General features: G+C 38.5%; 1 protein-coding gene across 1 annotated transcript; it reads right to left on the bottom strand.

Moving 5' to 3' along the window:
* Window positions 1-1,090: 1,090 nt before the first annotated feature.
* FEM1B (fem-1 homolog B) lies at window positions 1,091-16,934 on the bottom strand. The gene is made up of 2 exons (XM_019725628.2): window positions 15,960-16,934; window positions 1,091-7,342 (listed from the first exon to the last, which is right to left on the bottom strand). The coding sequence occupies exons 1-2, from the start codon at window positions 16,205-16,207 to the stop codon at window positions 5,707-5,709; spliced, it is 1,884 nt and encodes a 627-aa protein (XP_019581187.1). The 5' UTR covers window positions 16,208-16,934; the 3' UTR covers window positions 1,091-5,706.
* Between the last annotated feature and the right edge of the window lie 134 nt (window positions 16,935-17,068).

The following is a 17,068-nucleotide window of genomic DNA, read 5'->3' on the forward strand; positions in this document are numbered from 1 at the left end:
TCTATGATGGAAATAAGGGTGTAGGGAGGTGGAAGGCAATTTGATAATCTCTATCAAGATTTTAAAGTCAGTAAACCAGAAGTTCCAGTGCTAGGAATGAATTTGTTCTATGAATATAGTATATTATGAAGTTCACTGAAGCATTATTTGGAATATCAATAACCTGAAAACCTAAATGTTCAACAATAAGGTCTGATTAAATAAATTTCAGGTCTACCCATAGAATTGCAATGAAGTTGTTTTTGAAAAAAAAGAAAAAAACCTATATATACCAAAATGAAAAAAATGCCGAACATATATTAAATGAAAAACAAGATGCAGAAAAATGGAGGAAAGGTAAAAGTCCATTTGTACTTTTAAAAAATATAAAGGAGAATAAATATATATATGCACAGAGAAATTCTGGGAAGCTACTCAAAAAAACTACTAATGAGGGACGGCCCGGTGGCTCAGGCGGTTAGAGCTCCGTGCTCCTAACTCCAAAGGTTGCCGGTTGGATTCCCACATGGGCCAGTGGGCTCTCAACCACAAGGTTGCCAGTTCAATTCCTCGAGTCCCGCAAGTGATGGTGGGCTCCGCCCCCTGTAACTAAGACTGAACACCGCACCTTGAGCTGAGCTGCCGCTGAACTCCCGGCGGCTCAGTTGGTTGGAATGTGTCCTCTCAACCACAAGGTTGCCAGTTTGACTCCCGCAAGGGATGGTGGGCTGCGCCCCCTGCAACTAGCAATGGCAACTGGACCTGGAGCTGAGCTGTGCCCTCCACAACTAAGACTGAAAGGACAACAACTTGACTTGGAAAAAAGTCCTGGAAGTACACACTCTTCCCCAATAAAGTTCTGTACCCCTTCCCCAATAAAATCTAAAAAAAAAAAAAAAACTACTAATGGCGACTGCCCTCTGAAGAGTTCACATGGAAAGCAGAGAGAGATGGGAAGGGAATTTCCTTTTTTTTCACTATTTGAATTTTTCTTTACTATCTGAATTTTCCCCCACGCACATGTATAACGTCAACAACTTTTTTCAAATGAATTCAACAAAAGATCATCTCAACTACGGCACACTGAACAATAAAGACACAAACTTCAAGGTAGTTTTTTTTTTCCAAACATTTACTGAACACAAACACCATTTTTTCCTTTTACACAGCAATATTGTTAGTTTCAAATTAGCTGGGCTATTAGGACTGTCAATTGCCATGAAATTAAAAATAATTCTACATGTCAAACTCAAATAGAAAATGTCATGCAATATATAAATCACTAATAGACCTCTGGTGCAGTCAGCAAGTTTACTAAGTTTATTAAAGTCACGTAAATGGTTTGACAAAAGTGCACAATAGAATGACATCACTGGTTTGTTATAAATCACAGTGAATTACTAGAATACAACCATTTAGTTCCTTTACATGGAGGACTGCAGGATGGGGTGAATATTATAAAGAATAGGCTCTTTCAACACGTTAGGCCAGTCAGATTTTACTCCTCAACTATGCACCTCTGAAAAGATTGGTTAGCAAAGCTGAGGTTTTTTTTCCCCTCATGTTTTCTCCTCTACCAATTACTAAGCAACAACAAAAAAAGCCATGCATAAATTTTACACCTGATAAAAAAACAGATACAAAACCTTGTTCACTTCATCACTTGGCAAAGCTTGCATCTTCACTCCTTCATTTTTCTGATTTGGCCATTCATCACGTGACTCATCCCTAAATGAAAAGCTGTTAATAATTTAGCAATACTCACCCCTGCACACACATCAAGATATACTCCCCATAACCATCAAATCAATGTCCCTTCCCTACACATTAACACAAATGAACACACCACGAACCTAGGACTAGAGACATTTGCTTTATAGTTTTAAAAATTAATATATCTATCACCACTATCAATGTAACATTTATTTCAGATCCCATTTGGGGGAGGGGAATGCTATACAACTCAGCCCATCTGAAGATTTGGGCAAGTCTGCCAGAAATGTATGAGAAAGCCCCACCATGTGCCATACATAATTAGGAACGTTCTATTTTCCAGAGGATATGCAGAGCAGAGCTGTGCATTTTCACAGTAGGAATGAACACACAGCTTAAAATCTTATGAACTAGTAACTTTTCATAGAGCAAAAGGCAGAGTTTAGATTTCTTTAAACCACTTTAATGTTATAGTCAGTGAGGAAAACAGAATATCATCTGTACATTGATACATCTGGCTAGCCTGAAAAGGAACATTTAAGATTTTTACAGAAAATCTACCATAAAAACAAGTCCTTTATACGTTCATCCATCTACTCACTAGTTCAGTCACTGACGGCTTCTAAACCCAGCAAACTGTAATCCAAGGTCCAGCAACTCACTCCTCACCCTGCCCCATTCCAAAAAAATAAATAAATGAAAAAATGTTTCTGCTTGAATAATCCAACATGGTCTTATTCATAAAGGAGCTGTCTCCACTGCGGTGGAGACTGGTGACAGGGTGTTTGTTGTTCCGTTCCCTTGGGATTTTCATTTGCAAAAACACTTGCCAAATGCAGTTGATACTCAGGGAGCTCCTTCCCCCAAATCATATATTTCACACAGTGCTATCACCCCTACGTTTCTCATAATTACCACTTATTAATCAATAATTAGTATCATGAAATAAAACCCTTCCCAGAAAGAAGCAAGACCAAGGCTTGTTTGTCGATTGGAAGTGCCCACAGCAAAGAATCTTAAGGCCATTAGGCTGTGGCCTACCAGAGCAATCCAGGGTAGACTGAAAAAAAACGATGTTGTGTCAGAGTTCTTATGTCAAAAATGTCCCCCTTCTTTATAATTGAGGGGATGGATTTCTTGCCTGTTCCTTGAGTGAAATAGTTACCTAAAATTAGGAATTCAATTTCACCAACTCTACAAAAAGCACAAAACCAAGCTAAATTTCACATGGTTTGCTCAGGCATTCATCCACCTGGGCTTCTAGTTCAGCCAAATTTATATGACAATTATTGAGCAAGACGAAGAAGTTTTGATTGAATTTGTAATGTTACCAAGGAAGACTTACAATCCAAAGCTTAATCCTACCAAGAAACATAAAATGACAAAAGTGGCTGGAAAATGGAGACAGCCTAGAGTTCTCAGAGAGCTGAGATACAAAACTATAATCTTTCTTACCTATTTATTCCCTTAAAAAAAAAAAAAAATTAAGCTTGGGAAGGGTTTGGCTAAACAAATTTTAAAATAATTCTATCAAAAGCAAATAAAAAACAGGCATATAGATTACTTGTTTCAAGAATGGTTTTATACAGGTGTTTCACAATATATATTTGGATTTATTTTACAAGACAGAATTAGATCCTTAGGAATATAGTGCACATGTGCTACGATGCTACAATGAAAAAAAAAAATCTCAGTTACCATTAGCAGAGTCCATAGTTTATTCCACTGTCTTCAAATTATCTCTCCCACTTTGTCAGTATTTCAATCAGCAGTTTTACTTTCTCCAATATTCAGTCCTCCCTTCTCAAAAACACTGGGTCATTAATTTTGATGTCTAAATATGTACATATAATCATTATCCTCATTTTATAAAGAAGCAATATCTAAAATAGTGCTGGTCCTGGGTAGCCAAGGGATGAAACGGTTTTTAAAACATGCAACATTAGCTGATAATTTTAAGTTTTGGTATTTAAAAATCATATACATTAATAATGAAACCAACTGAATACCAAGTATCATAGCCATTCCTCAAACTGTCAAATAAGCAGGCCTTGAAGTCTGAAAAATACAGGGTCCGATCTGAGTTGTGGAAAGGCATGATTCACTCACCTTGAGGACGCATTTTCTCTTTCAGTCCATGAGAGTTGCCAAGAGCTAGGTACAGTATTTCCTTGATTTACACCAGGAGGATCAAGGCCAGTAATTTTCAAATTAGGGCTCATTTAAATACCTCCCTTTAAACATCCTAAAAACCTTCCTTGTAAAAATCTCAGGTTAGAAAAACAGAAATATATTACCATGACAGAATTTACTATCAAAACATTCCTAACTGAAGCAAGAAGACAAACGAAGTATAACTACAGTAGCTGTAAAAGTGTCTTGCATTCATGAGGGGCAAGTTTTTAAATTTCCCCCTTCCAATCCCTCCCTTCAAAGTATTTCATTTTGTGGGGTATCTCTATTTTATTTAAGGCCCTAGGTGCTGATTTTGGCTTGGTCGTTATGTTTTATACTGATCCAACTGCAGCCTTTCCCTTATACTTCACAAAGTAATATCCATAGATAAAATGTTAATTGAAACCTTACAGGTTTTTTTTAAGTTCTAACTGATGTTGCTACATCATTATAATGTTTTTCATTAAAGAAAAAAAAGCTGTAGATCTTTACTTACAGTACCATGCACTATGAGTAGCTAAGGCATTCATTTGGCACGAGAGAAAAATACAGATATAGCTAATTTTACTTTATCATTTTTAATATGAATAAAAATAGGTGTACCCTTTACTTGAATTTCTGAAGCTTAATAGATAATCACAGAATACTCATAGTCTGACACTTAAAATGTTGCCTTAAAACAAAACAAAAGAAACATCAAATCCTGTTGAAATAAGTGACATTTTGTGACTGAAAAGTTTGCAGCTCTCAGACAGAAATACCTTTTAAAGTGGCATTCAAATTATTTTCATCATCAAAAACATTTCCTATACCACACTACTGATTTTTTCTACTTCTCATCAAAGACTAAGTAAAGAAAGTGAAAAAATTAAAAATATCCTAGTTCCTTTTCATCTGTCATACACACCATATTAGGGAAGTATAAATAATGCCCTCTGGAAAAGTAGTTTCCAAATTTTAAAAGATACCACATAGGAGGAAAGGGAGAAAGAAACAAAAATAAAATGTGTAACAATATGTGACAATTTGTTTCATAAGAAAACACATCATTCATAATTTATACATGTCTGAGCTCAGTCAAATGCAGACTGCTGCAATTTAGATAAACTACATTAAAACAGAGACTTCAAAGAATTTTAGAATTCAAAGCCTAAAGGCAAATAGTCCTTTGATATTCTTTGAAAAGTTGCTTTAAGATTATTACTTTGTATATACCACCCAGCAATAATGCAACAATTTGGACTTAACTTTAGAAATTTGTAACTATTATTAAACTGGCATATTTTTCAGATTAATCCGCAGCTATATTTTTTTAATCCTCCTGATGTTATAATGTGTTGTGTCACTCCACATAAATAATGGAAGAGTGAAAACTACCTACAGCAGTTTGGCATGTGCAGAACACCTGGGTATCCCATTACTTTTAATGTTCTGTTTTAGTTGTTTCCCTTCATGAAATCCTCAAAACTGCTGCAAGGATAACACGCTGACAAAGGCTTAACAGAAATACTTTTGTTGGCAGTATCAACTTCAAATCATAAATGTTCCTTGTTACATAAACAAAATATTTCATATTCATTCCTTAAAAAGAAAAACAGTTAAGTGACCAAATATTCAAATACCTTAGATTAGTTACACCTACAAAGTGTGGCTTTGTTTAAAGTGTATTTGAAATCAATTACTGTATGAGGCAAGAAGACCAAATACAGAACGAAGGATGGATAGGAAGAAAGGGTAATGGAAAGAAAAGTAGAATTTATGAACACATAATTCTATCGTCTGTGATTAAAGTTCTTTACTTTTTAGCACCACATTAAATGATTTTACATCTCCAGTCACTTAATGAAACCCCACAAACTCTTCAAGAGTCCTGGGGATCTGGTCTTGGTAGTTAATGTCATTAGCTCGAACTGCTCGGGCAGCCAGGCACTTGAGACTCATCTTCATCTGAGTTTTAAGTAGTATTTCAGACACCCCAGTTGTACTCTTGTCCAGCGGCGTCTTATTCTGTTTGTTTGTCATGTCAGTATGAGCGCCAGCTTCCACGAGGCTAATGATGATCGAGTGCAAGGTCAGAAAATCGCTGATGGGCCTGTTGTACTGAACAATGATATGCAGGGCGCTGTTCCCCTCGTTGTCCACAGCGTTCACCTCGGCTCCACAGTCCAGCAGGAGCTTGGTGACAAGTGCATTTGGGAAGCTGCAGACATCGTTGGTGTGGAAATCATCAACTGGAGTATTGGAGTTGACAGCGAGATGCAGCAAGGTGAAGCCTTCCCGAGTCCTGGGATCCAGGTGGATCAGGTTGTAGATCTGCTTGTTAATTCTGCACTGGTCTTCTTCACTGCACTGTGTTTTGGTGGAGATGCACACTAAATACAAAAAGGTATAGAGGTTACATTCATAATTGTCCATAGCACTGTGGACATCAGCATCTGAAATGCTTCTTACTCTGTTCATACTCTGTTCTATTTCCAAAACACTGCATCGCAAAACACATTCTATGTCTGGGGCCTTCACAGTTTCATTCAGATGTATCATCTGTGAGAAAACTTGAGCAAATCGAAGAAGATCTTTGTGGGTATTCCGGTTACCTTTCTGTCTGAGGTGCAGGGCATGAAGCCACAACTTGATACACTGTTCAAATTCCATGTTATCTGCATACACAGCTCCCCTGTAAATGATGGGATGGGAAACATCAATATTGTCGGCACCTAAAATCCGTTCCCGAACTATCAGGCCTTCCATATGAAGAGCATCTCTGTCTTGCCGAATGGATTCCAGTTCCTGAGGATTTCTACATTCAGTTCTATTCCCATACGCATGGATTGGTGGGAGAACCTCTTTCTCAAGAATGTTATCACCATCTTGAAACCTCTCCAACATGGCTAAGTATAAGTAGTGGTATGTCTTCATGATGTCATAGTTCTCACGGTCATTTGCAAAGGAGGCGCCCAAGAGTTCCAAAGCCTCAATACGACTCCTTCGGTCACAATCGGCATGTGAGAGCAACAGCTCCACGACATCGGCTTTACAGCTTTCGGCAGCTACTTTTAACGGCGTCATGCCGTGGCCGTTCACAACTATCGCAGCACGCCATTTTATCAGCTCTTTCACAATGTCTATGTGGCCAGCTTCCGCTGCAAAGTGCAGTGCGGTGGCCCCACAGTGCGCTTTAGCATTGGGGTCCGCACGCTGTTCTAAAAGGTACCTGACCACGTCAGTGTGCCCCTTATATGCTGCAATCATTAGGCAGGTGTTGTCATACTTGTTGGCAATGCTGATGTTGGCATTATTTTCAACTAAGTATTTGACAATGTCCAGTCGGCCATCAAAGCATGCTGCCCGCAGGGGGGTCGAGTTAGTCACTGTCGTATGGTTCACGTTGGCTCCATGGCTGACTAGAAGTTTAACAACTTCAAAATGTCCTGCTCCTGCCGCACACCAAAGAGCAGTGGCACCATCAATGACATACCTATTCACAGAAAGAACAAAAGTTAAGAAAATGGAGGCCACAAATCCTAAATGTAACTTTAGAGAATGTATTCATTTGCACTGACCAAAACCTCAATCTACAGAATACCATGTTTCCCCGAAAATAAGACCTAGCCGGACCATCAGCTCTAATGCGTCTTTTGGAGCAAAAATTAATATAAGACTGGGTATTATTAATTTTTACTCCAAAAGACGCATTAGAGCTGATGGTCTGGCTAGGTCTTATTTTCGGGGAAACACGGTAGTAATAAAACATTAGTTTGGGTGAAAGTAAAATCAAGTAATTTAAGTAAAGCACTTTGCATAGGACCTGTACCTAGTATAAGCTCAATATATACTAGCTATTATTAGCGATTACTGTTATTACTAAAGTACATAAACATAAAAAACATCAACTTTCTACTAGCAAAAGTAAATAAATTTCAGAAAACAGAGGAAATGTATGGTGGTTTGTAACTTCTTTACCGTCAAGCTGATGCACTGGCTCTTAAGAGTACAGCACGCTCCTCCTTCCCAGGGTTCCCCAGGTACCAGGTACCACAGTTTGTCTCAGCAAGTCGGTAATAAAGCCATCCCAGTCCCTACATTAGCACTGTGTTAGAAACTGCTTTAGGAAGGAAAGCATTTAAGCAGATCACTTCGCCCTACGATTGTCTAAGCTAATCAAATATTATACTTACTCTACTACAGTAAAAAGAATGAAATTACTGCTCCTACAACAATATGGATGGATCACATACACATAATGCTGAGCAAAAGAAGTCAACCACACATAGTACCTGTTATATTATTACATTTACATACCTATCTGTAGTGTTAGAAGTCAGGATACTAGTTACCTTTGGGGGGAGTTAGTGAATGGCAGGAAGCACAAAGGGGACTTTATTAAACAAACATGTTCTTGTGAAACATATATATATATAAAATGTGTGTGTGTATATGTGTGTATATATATATATATATATATATATATATATATATATATACACTTTTAATTTGTGCATTTCTCTCCATACTCGTATGTGATATTCCAATTTAAAAGTTTAAAAAATATATTATGTATATGTGTGTGTATTGTGGGTCTATGTGTGTTCCTCATTGGGGGAAAAATACTAGTAACAGCAGGAAACAACTAGCACTTTCTGAAAACCAAGTAGGCATCTTCTCTGACCTTCAGTCCATGGTTGGACTTTGTGGCTTCACAGTCACCACTAACTTACTGAGTGTCCAATATGTTCTAGGTTCACTACTTATATAAAACTAGCTTGCTAGGAGGTGAGTCTTTCCTACTATTTCATGTTTCCCCAACCTCAGTATCCCAACTTTTCATACTATTCCTGACCATCAGACCTAAAAGTAGATTTTTGCTGGAGATATTTAGATTTACGGTGCTAGAATGACTAAAATAAGTATACATACTTAAAAGTGTTAAGAAAAAAGTCAATTAAAAGCAATATTCACTAGAGCAATTAATTACCAAACACCTCACTGCTAAGCTTCTCACTATACAACCTTATAACACAAGCCAAATTATACCTCCCATGAAGTAAGAGTACAATTCCTCTGGGATAATATAAATATCATAGTTTAACCCCAATTAACAACACCCCCAAAAACAACACTGTCTATCATTTCTGCTGAAAATAAAAAACCCACTTTATAATAATTCAAAAGCATTTACTTCTTCAATTTCATATAATGACAAAATGTTTATAAGCAAAGCCTTCTCAGTAGGTTACCTACTGGGGAGGGTGTGGGATCTACTAGAAAGAGGCTTAAAGCTCCTGGAAACGTCCTATATCTTGATCTAGGTAGTGGCTTCACAGGTGGATATTTAGAGGGAAAAAACCTCATCAAACTGCACATTTAAGATTTGTGCATTTTACTGTATGGAAGACATACCTCCAAAATAAATAAATAAAACTGGAAGCCTTGTTAAGCTTCTTCTGAAGTTTTTATTTTTAAAATGGCATTTAACTTAATTTTTTAAACTAAAGAATGAATCAAGAAAATAAGATATTACACCCATGTTTTAGTGGTTGCAAACTGTACCTTTTGTAAACAATTCAGTTTAATTACAATTCACTTATATTTTTGTCATAATTATATATACAAAGTTCAAAAATTTTTTAATTCACTGTCAAAAAATGCCAGAGAACAGCATCAGAAAATATCAGTATAATAAATCTCATGAAAAATGTGTAAGAACTCTACATTGAAAACTATAACACATTCCTGAGAAAAATTAAAAGACCTAATAAATGGAGAAATATTGACCCGTTCATAGTTTAGAAGACTCAATAGTGTTAAGATGTCAATTCTCCCCTAAATGATCTATAGAGTCAATGCAATCTATATCAAAATCCCAGCAGAGGTGTGTGTGTGTGTGAGATGTGTCAGTGTACACACACATGCATGCACACATATGTGTAGAAACTAAGATGCTACAAAACAATTCTAAAATGCATACAGAAATGCAAAGTACTTAGAACAATGAAGATAATCTTGAGAAAAAAAAGCTGGAGGACAAACTACAGTAATTAAAATAGTGTGTCACTAGTACAAGGGTAGATGAATAGAACAAACAAACAAACAAACAAACAAACAAAAAACCTCCAGAAACAGATTCACACATATAGTTACTTGATTTATGACCGAAGCTCCACTGAAATTTAAGTAGATAGAATGGTCTTTTTTAACAAATGGTGCTAAAGCAACTAGATGTCTGTAAGGAAAAAAATTAACCTTGACTCTTATCTCACACAATACACAAAAGTTAGAGATGCAGCACAGACCTATAATATGAAAAGCAAACAATAAGAGCTTCTAAAAAATAAGACTATCTTCATGACCTCAGGATTGATGACAATTTCTTAAACAGAATGCAAAAATAGCACTAACCATAAAAGAAAACAAATTGGTTTTATTGGACTTCATTAAAGTTAAAAACTTCTATTCATCAAAAGACATTGTGAAGAAAGTGAATAGGCAACCCATTCACTAGGAGAAGACATTTGCATTAGATATATTTGACAAATCAATAAGAAAAAGGCAAACAACCCAATTAAAAAATAGGTGAAAAGACTGAACAAGTATATTTCACAAAAGGAGATATCCGAATGACCAATAAACATATGAAACGATGTTCACGATAATTACTCACCAGGGGAATGCAAATTAAAACCAGGAATTACCAATATACATCTACCAGAATAGCTAAAATTAGTAAGACTGACATGAGAACACTAAGTGTTGGCCAAGATGTGGAGCAACGCAAACTCTCATTGCAGGTAGGAATGTAACTCAGTTCAACCACTTTAGGAAAACTGTTTGGCAGTAACTATTAAAGTTAAACATACACCAACCCTATGACCCAGTTATTCCACTCCTTGGTATATACTGAAGAGAAATGAATGCAAATGCCAGAAAATCTATACAAAAATGTTTATAGCAGTTTTATTTATAATGGTCAAACACTAGAATCAACAAAATATCCATCAACGGTGTAAGCTCACATATTCATACAATGGAATCACAGCATTAAATAAATAAATAAATAGATAAATAAACGAACAAATGAACAATATTGATACATGCAACTACATGGATGAATCTCAAAGTGTTAAGCAAAAAAAGCCAGACCAAAAAAGTATACTGTTATGATTGCATTTATAGGAAGTTCAAGTATAAGCAAAACTAATTTATGGTGATGGAAAGCTGAATAAGCATTACTTCTGAGGGGAAAGAAGGGTAATTGACTAAGAAAGAGCATAAGGGAAATGCAGAATGATAAAAATGTTCTATATATTGATCTAGAAGGTGACTACATGGAAGTAAACATATTAAATGTTATCACACTGTACACTTAAGACTTAAGCACCTTAATAAATGTTATGCCTTAACTAAAAATAGGTATAATTAGAAACAAAAAAAGAGGCACAAATCAATTTAAAGAGAAACAGCTTAAATTAACACAAATAGTTAATAAGTAGTTTCAATGTGCCTAGCACTGTATTTACGTACTTAATATGCAAAATATCTCATTCAATTCTCACGATAACCTCCTCCCAATTAGAAGTAGATATTATTAACATGCCCATTTTACAGATACATAACTAAAAGTTTATATGAGATTAAAAATACAATCGTACTTCGGAAACTATAAAATGCATCAAATGTAAGGAATCATAGTCCATATCATTATTCAAACATTTGTTTCCATTTAAAAAGCATTATTTCAAACCGATTATTAATATAACCTATGCAAAAGTTAATACATTATTAATATATACTTACACTTACATAGTTACAATATTTTCTTGCCCTCTTTAAAAATATAAAATTATTATATGCCAGGAACAAACATGAACCCAAACTATCCAAAACTCAAGAAATGTTACATTACATAGGCATTCCCATACATTATCTTTAACTCTGGAAATAACAGTACAAGTAAATATGACTCCATTTTAAAGATGGAAAAAAACACAAAAAGTGATTAAAATACTTTTCTAACCTCAAATTTCCAAGAACGATGTAAGAATAAAAATTAAATTCCAAGTATATACTTCACTGGGTTTTTGTAATAGTTTAATACTTTTTCTAGTATAGCCTAATAATTTCCATTTTTCGCTATTTTCGTGAGAGGAGCCTCAAAAAAATTTCAGTTATCAATTTTCACTGAAGCAATGAAAATTCTTTAGTTTATGACAAAATATTCACAGCAGAATGTATTATAAAATGACTAGAAACATTAGCCATAGTGAATTTTTAATGTCTATATCTAAACAAAAACATTAAACAGAATAAAGGCAGTTATAAGCTTAACATCTATGACATTCCTTTGTCCACAAAATTCAGCTAAAATTATAAGTATATACTGCTTTAAACAAAACACCAAAAACATTTATAACAGAAAATAAAAATATAATAAAATTAATGCAATATTTACTTAGTGCCTGCCTACAGGAGCACTGTAAAACAATGATCTTTCTAGACTCAATCCAAAATTGCAATGCAAACACTCTATTATGTATTTCGTCTTAAAAGTCAAGAAACTATAATCTTACATTCATCTTTTTAAACAACATGTATGCATCAGATGATGGAAACATTTCACAATAAAAGATAACAGTTCTGATCACAAAACTAAGCTCAACTATTTCCTGGTTCAATTTGAAATAAAAGTATGATTCAAGCATTTGAAAGAGAAATAAAAATTCATTACATGTAAATAATCAGCACTTTATTTTAACCAAAGTCCTTAAAATAACTTATTAGATCAAATGCAGTTCCTGGAAATATACTGGCAATGACTTTCTAAATGAAGTCCAATGACGATGTGCCCCTCATGCCTTTCCTCTACCTGGACATTCATTAAAAGTCTTAGTGCTAGCTCTGACTTTAAAAGTAAGAACACTCAACAAAAAGCCTCAGAATTCCCAGAGGTCCTGTTCCCTTTCCCATCCACGTCAGCAAACCTCTTAGTACAGGGGTTCCTACAAGTTCTGCACAGAGCAGTCAGGCCCTCAGAACTCAAGGCAGCACTATATTCCACAGTCACATGACACCTCCCCTTTGTTCTGTTCCATTTCTATAACATTCTTAACATCTTTCCATTCTCCAACTAACTAAAGGTTCTACCTGCATGCCCACTCATGTAACTTGTCTTCTTGTCCACTCATCTGTGTCAGTTTTGGCCTTCATGTATTAAGCCATAACTAAAATAATATTAAATGCTACTCCTAAAAATATGAACAAGGACTCAAGTAGCATCATTTAATCTAGGTGGGTGGTTCCTTACTCCTTGAAGCTCTATTATGAATCCACTTTTGTGTCTTAAGGTGTTATGAAAGTTTTCGGGCAGAACAGACTTTAAAAATTTTTAATGGTATTTTAATGTGTCTCTCTCTCTCTCTCTCTCTCTCTCTCTCTCGTACCATATCAAACCCATAATTACTGTTACTTAGGATAAAGCTAAGGAGTGAGACTTTAAAAACCCTAATAATCTACTTCAGCATGCACAGAGAACCTGTTTGTCCCCACCTGGCCATGGGTCGCAAGTGTCAGTGGAATCGAAAGATGGAGGTGTTTCAGCTAAATACCTCAAAACCAGCGCCTAAGGGATGAGTAAGCTTCATATTGTGAACACCTCACTCAGGCTAACATTTTCACAATATCTGGAATGAATACAAAGTGAAATCGTGACATTTGCAAATAACAGTCTATCTAGTTCTGAAATGCCAAGATGACTGGGATAAACTGCAAAAATAATCTCACAGAGTGGTGTGAATGGGCAGAAAGGTGGCCATAAATTTTAATTCTTTTGTTAATTAATTGGTAAGCTCCTCAAAAGTAGAAATGTTTTGCTGTGTCTTCCACACAATATGGCACAGGGCTAGGCCCATTCTAGACATTTAATAAACAAATACTAAAATACTTTAACATAGCAGCTAATAGGCTCATAATTGTACTAATCCATAAACAAAATAGATTCAAAAAGGCTCAGACAAAATTGCGAATGATAGAAATGTTTTTGACTGCAGTCTGACCAGTCTGACTCGTGATATTTTACACAACGATCATCAAAATCTGGCCTCCACCTCTCTCCAGTCTCCCACCATCTCCTTAATTTCCCCATCTTGAATCCCTTCCTGCAATGGCCGTGAAACAGTTGTCATTCCAAGTGCACCATCTTGCTGCCCCTCTTCTTCAATTCCTACCATCCTTTAAAGATGCCTGGCACATCTTTTGTGAAACCTTCCCTGATTCCCCCAAGCAAAGCTAAGCACTTCCTTTTCCTCTGCCTCCTCAGTGGTCCAAAAGACTTCTAGAATCCTAAATGGCACAGCATCTGCAATTAATCATTGATATAGCTACTTCTCCACTCCCCACGCCAACTAGGCTGTCTTCCTCTACAGTGCAAACAGTATGTTATTCATCTCTGTATACCCAATACCTACCTTAGAGCCTGGCACACAGTAGGTGTTCAATAAATGTTTGCTCACTGAACCCCTTAATTTCACTGGCCAGTACAGATTACTAGGCAAGGAGAGCCAGTATATAGGCTCAATGCTACATTTCTAATCATTTCAGATTTTTTTAATTACCACCTCAAAATACCTTTCTCTTTGATGGTTAAGAAATATGGCAATAAGTATGGCTTTTCCAAATGCTTTAGAAAACTCTTTTCTCACCACTATTCTCCCCTTATCCAACTAGGCCTTAGCAAGCCCCTTACAGCACTGTTCCCAGCAGCTGTTTTTGCAGAGATTCATCTCTCAATGGATGCAGGTGCCTACACACTGGAATCGTGCTGGAAGTTCAGGGGTCATTCCGCTTCTTTCCTCCTCTGGGTATAGGAAAGGCTGTGGGAATGCAGGGAGCTACAGAAAGGACACAGAAGCCAGTAGGGGAAAGTAAACATGAATCAGGTTGCCATCTTTGGTCAACACGAAAAAGACCGGCTCCTTAATGTCTAAAGAGGTGGTACCAGAGATTAACCATCACCTGTGGGCTACCATTTCATTAAAATGTAATACTCTAAAACATTTTCCTCTCATATAAAACAAAGAAAAAGCCTTTATTCTTTAAACCTAAAAAAGAATCAATCAAATTTCAACAATGCCTTAGTCATCCTCAAGAAGTGATTTTTAAATCAGGTTTTAATCAAGGAGTTTTCAATCACCAAAACTAGAGATACATATTTTTATGCTTGGACCTCAAAAGAAAATGTCAGAATAGCTTATGTACTGGAACAAGTCTACAAAAGCAAATGCAATCAATGAAGCAAAATCTTTATGCCACTGTAATCTGTAAAACACTTATAATCGTTCAGCACATAAAAAGACATCAAGCCTACAAATCTAGTTCGACATCAGCATACTCAAAAATATGCACAATTAAACCCAAAGGGCAAATTTTAACTATGGTAATATGAATTTCAATCTTCCCCACAATATCACAGGATAACATGTAATTTAACAATGGCATCATCTCCTACACCCGGTCAAGTGCCATTTTTGCAGTCAACATATCTACTCCCCAGCAATGTGGAAGAGTCAGAATCATGTCTGGGGATGTCTGACTGTGTAACTAACAATCCCTCAAGAAGCTGGAACTGCTGCTGGTTCTCAGGGCCTATTTTGACATTAAGGCCCCAGCCATCCACTGAGGGCTTTATGGAACCACTCACTTGAAGGGGTAAAAACTGGTTGGCCAAGTAACTCTTCAGAAGTCTTCAATGTTAATTGCTGACCTCATTAATTTCTGATCTCGGTTACAACCTCAGTACTGATAAAGGTAACACTTGAAAAGGCAGCCACCTCCTCTATAATGCTCATCCACAGACCAAAGAATACCGATTAGACATCAAGATAGAGGGTGTGGCTATTTACCTAGAGAGGGAATAAGCTGTAGGATGAACACCAGAACCTGGGATGGAGTGTTAGCCCTGGACGATGAAGTGGGCATGAATGGGGCAGGAGGACGTACAAGGGAGAAGTGATACCTCGGTGAAGAGTGTGAGGGAGGGTAGGATTCGTGGAGTGGTAGGTTCGCGCGCGTGGGAGAGGTGTGTGGAGTAGGGATGTACCTACCCGTCGAAGCGGACGGTGCCAGTCTGCTGAGTCTGCACCCGGTAATGTTCTAACAGCAAGCGCACCACCTTGGCGTGGCCATTGCGGGCTGCGATGATGAGGGGCGTGGAGCGCTGCCCTCCCTGCTGACTGACATAGCCAAGCAGATAGCGGATGTCGCTTTCAGATCGGTTGAGAAGCAAGGCGGCCAGGGTCAGCACCTTGCCCTCGCTGGCCGCCTTGTATACATAGCCAGCCAGGCCCTCCATGGCCGCCGCCAACTCCAACACCCGTTTGGTCGCCACCGCTGCTGCTGCCTTGCGCCCCCGGAGGCCGCGTTCGCCAGCGCTTCAAACCTGGGCCCTCACAGCCCATTCAACAGGGCGCCGTCGCCGCCGCGCCCAAGCAGCTGCGCGGCCCGGGGAGGGCGGAGAGGCAGAGATGACGGACTGCCGCCCGCAGCACGCCCGCGACCCAGCGCCGGCAGGGAGGAGGGCGGTCAGGGCTGTCCCCAAGGCCCCAGGCGCGGGCCCTGGGCCGCGGGGACCTCCATGGCGGCCGCTGTCCCGGGCCTCAGGCAGGACCCCTCCTTCCTGCGGGCTGCGACAAGCGCGTGCCCGAGCTACGGGTCGCCGGTGAGGTCCCAAGAGGGCCGCGCGCGGCCCGGAGGGCGAATGATGGGCGCGTCTCACCCGACCCGGCCAGCAGGGCCTCAGGCCTGAAACTGCCTCCGCCTCTGCTCTCCGACCTCCCCGCCTGGAGGAAACCCGCAGGCCCTCACCCTCCGGAGCTCAGAAGTGCCAAGCGCTGTTGCCGGCTTCGAGCTCCACGCCTGTGGGGTTAGGCAGGGTTAGGGAGGTGGGCCGGAGCGACGCGGAACGCTCCCACAGCAGCAGCCCCCGACCTCGGGCGGGGAGGAAGGCGAGCTTCAGCCGACAGGGCCGGGGAGGGGGAGGGTGCGAGCCGGAGAGATGGTTAAGCGAGGTGTCTCTTCCAAAGCCGACCGGCTAGAAAACGAGACCTTCGTGAAGAAAGGTTCTGCTGCGCAAAACTGGCCCATCCCCAATTCGGGCCTGGATGTCCTCAATGCCCTTGACGCCTGGAGCCTCCCCCTCTCCCCACACGGCCCT

The sequence above is a fragment of the Rhinolophus sinicus genome, linkage group LG03, assembly GCF_036562045.2.
Source record: "Rhinolophus sinicus isolate RSC01 linkage group LG03, ASM3656204v1, whole genome shotgun sequence".
NCBI lineage: Eukaryota > Metazoa > Chordata > Mammalia > Chiroptera > Rhinolophidae > Rhinolophus > Rhinolophus sinicus.

What these genes read in the sequence shown, in the direction of transcription:
- FEM1B (XM_019725628.2), bottom strand. Translation starts at nt 16,207, where the DNA reads ATGGAGGGCCTGGCTGGCTATGTATACAAGGCGGCCAGCGAGGGCAAG. An exon ending in GGCACCGTCCGCTTCGACGG is followed by an intron (nt 7,343 to 15,959) that starts GTAGGTACATCC and finishes TTCTGTGAATAG; the next exon opens with GTATGTCATTGATGGTGCCA.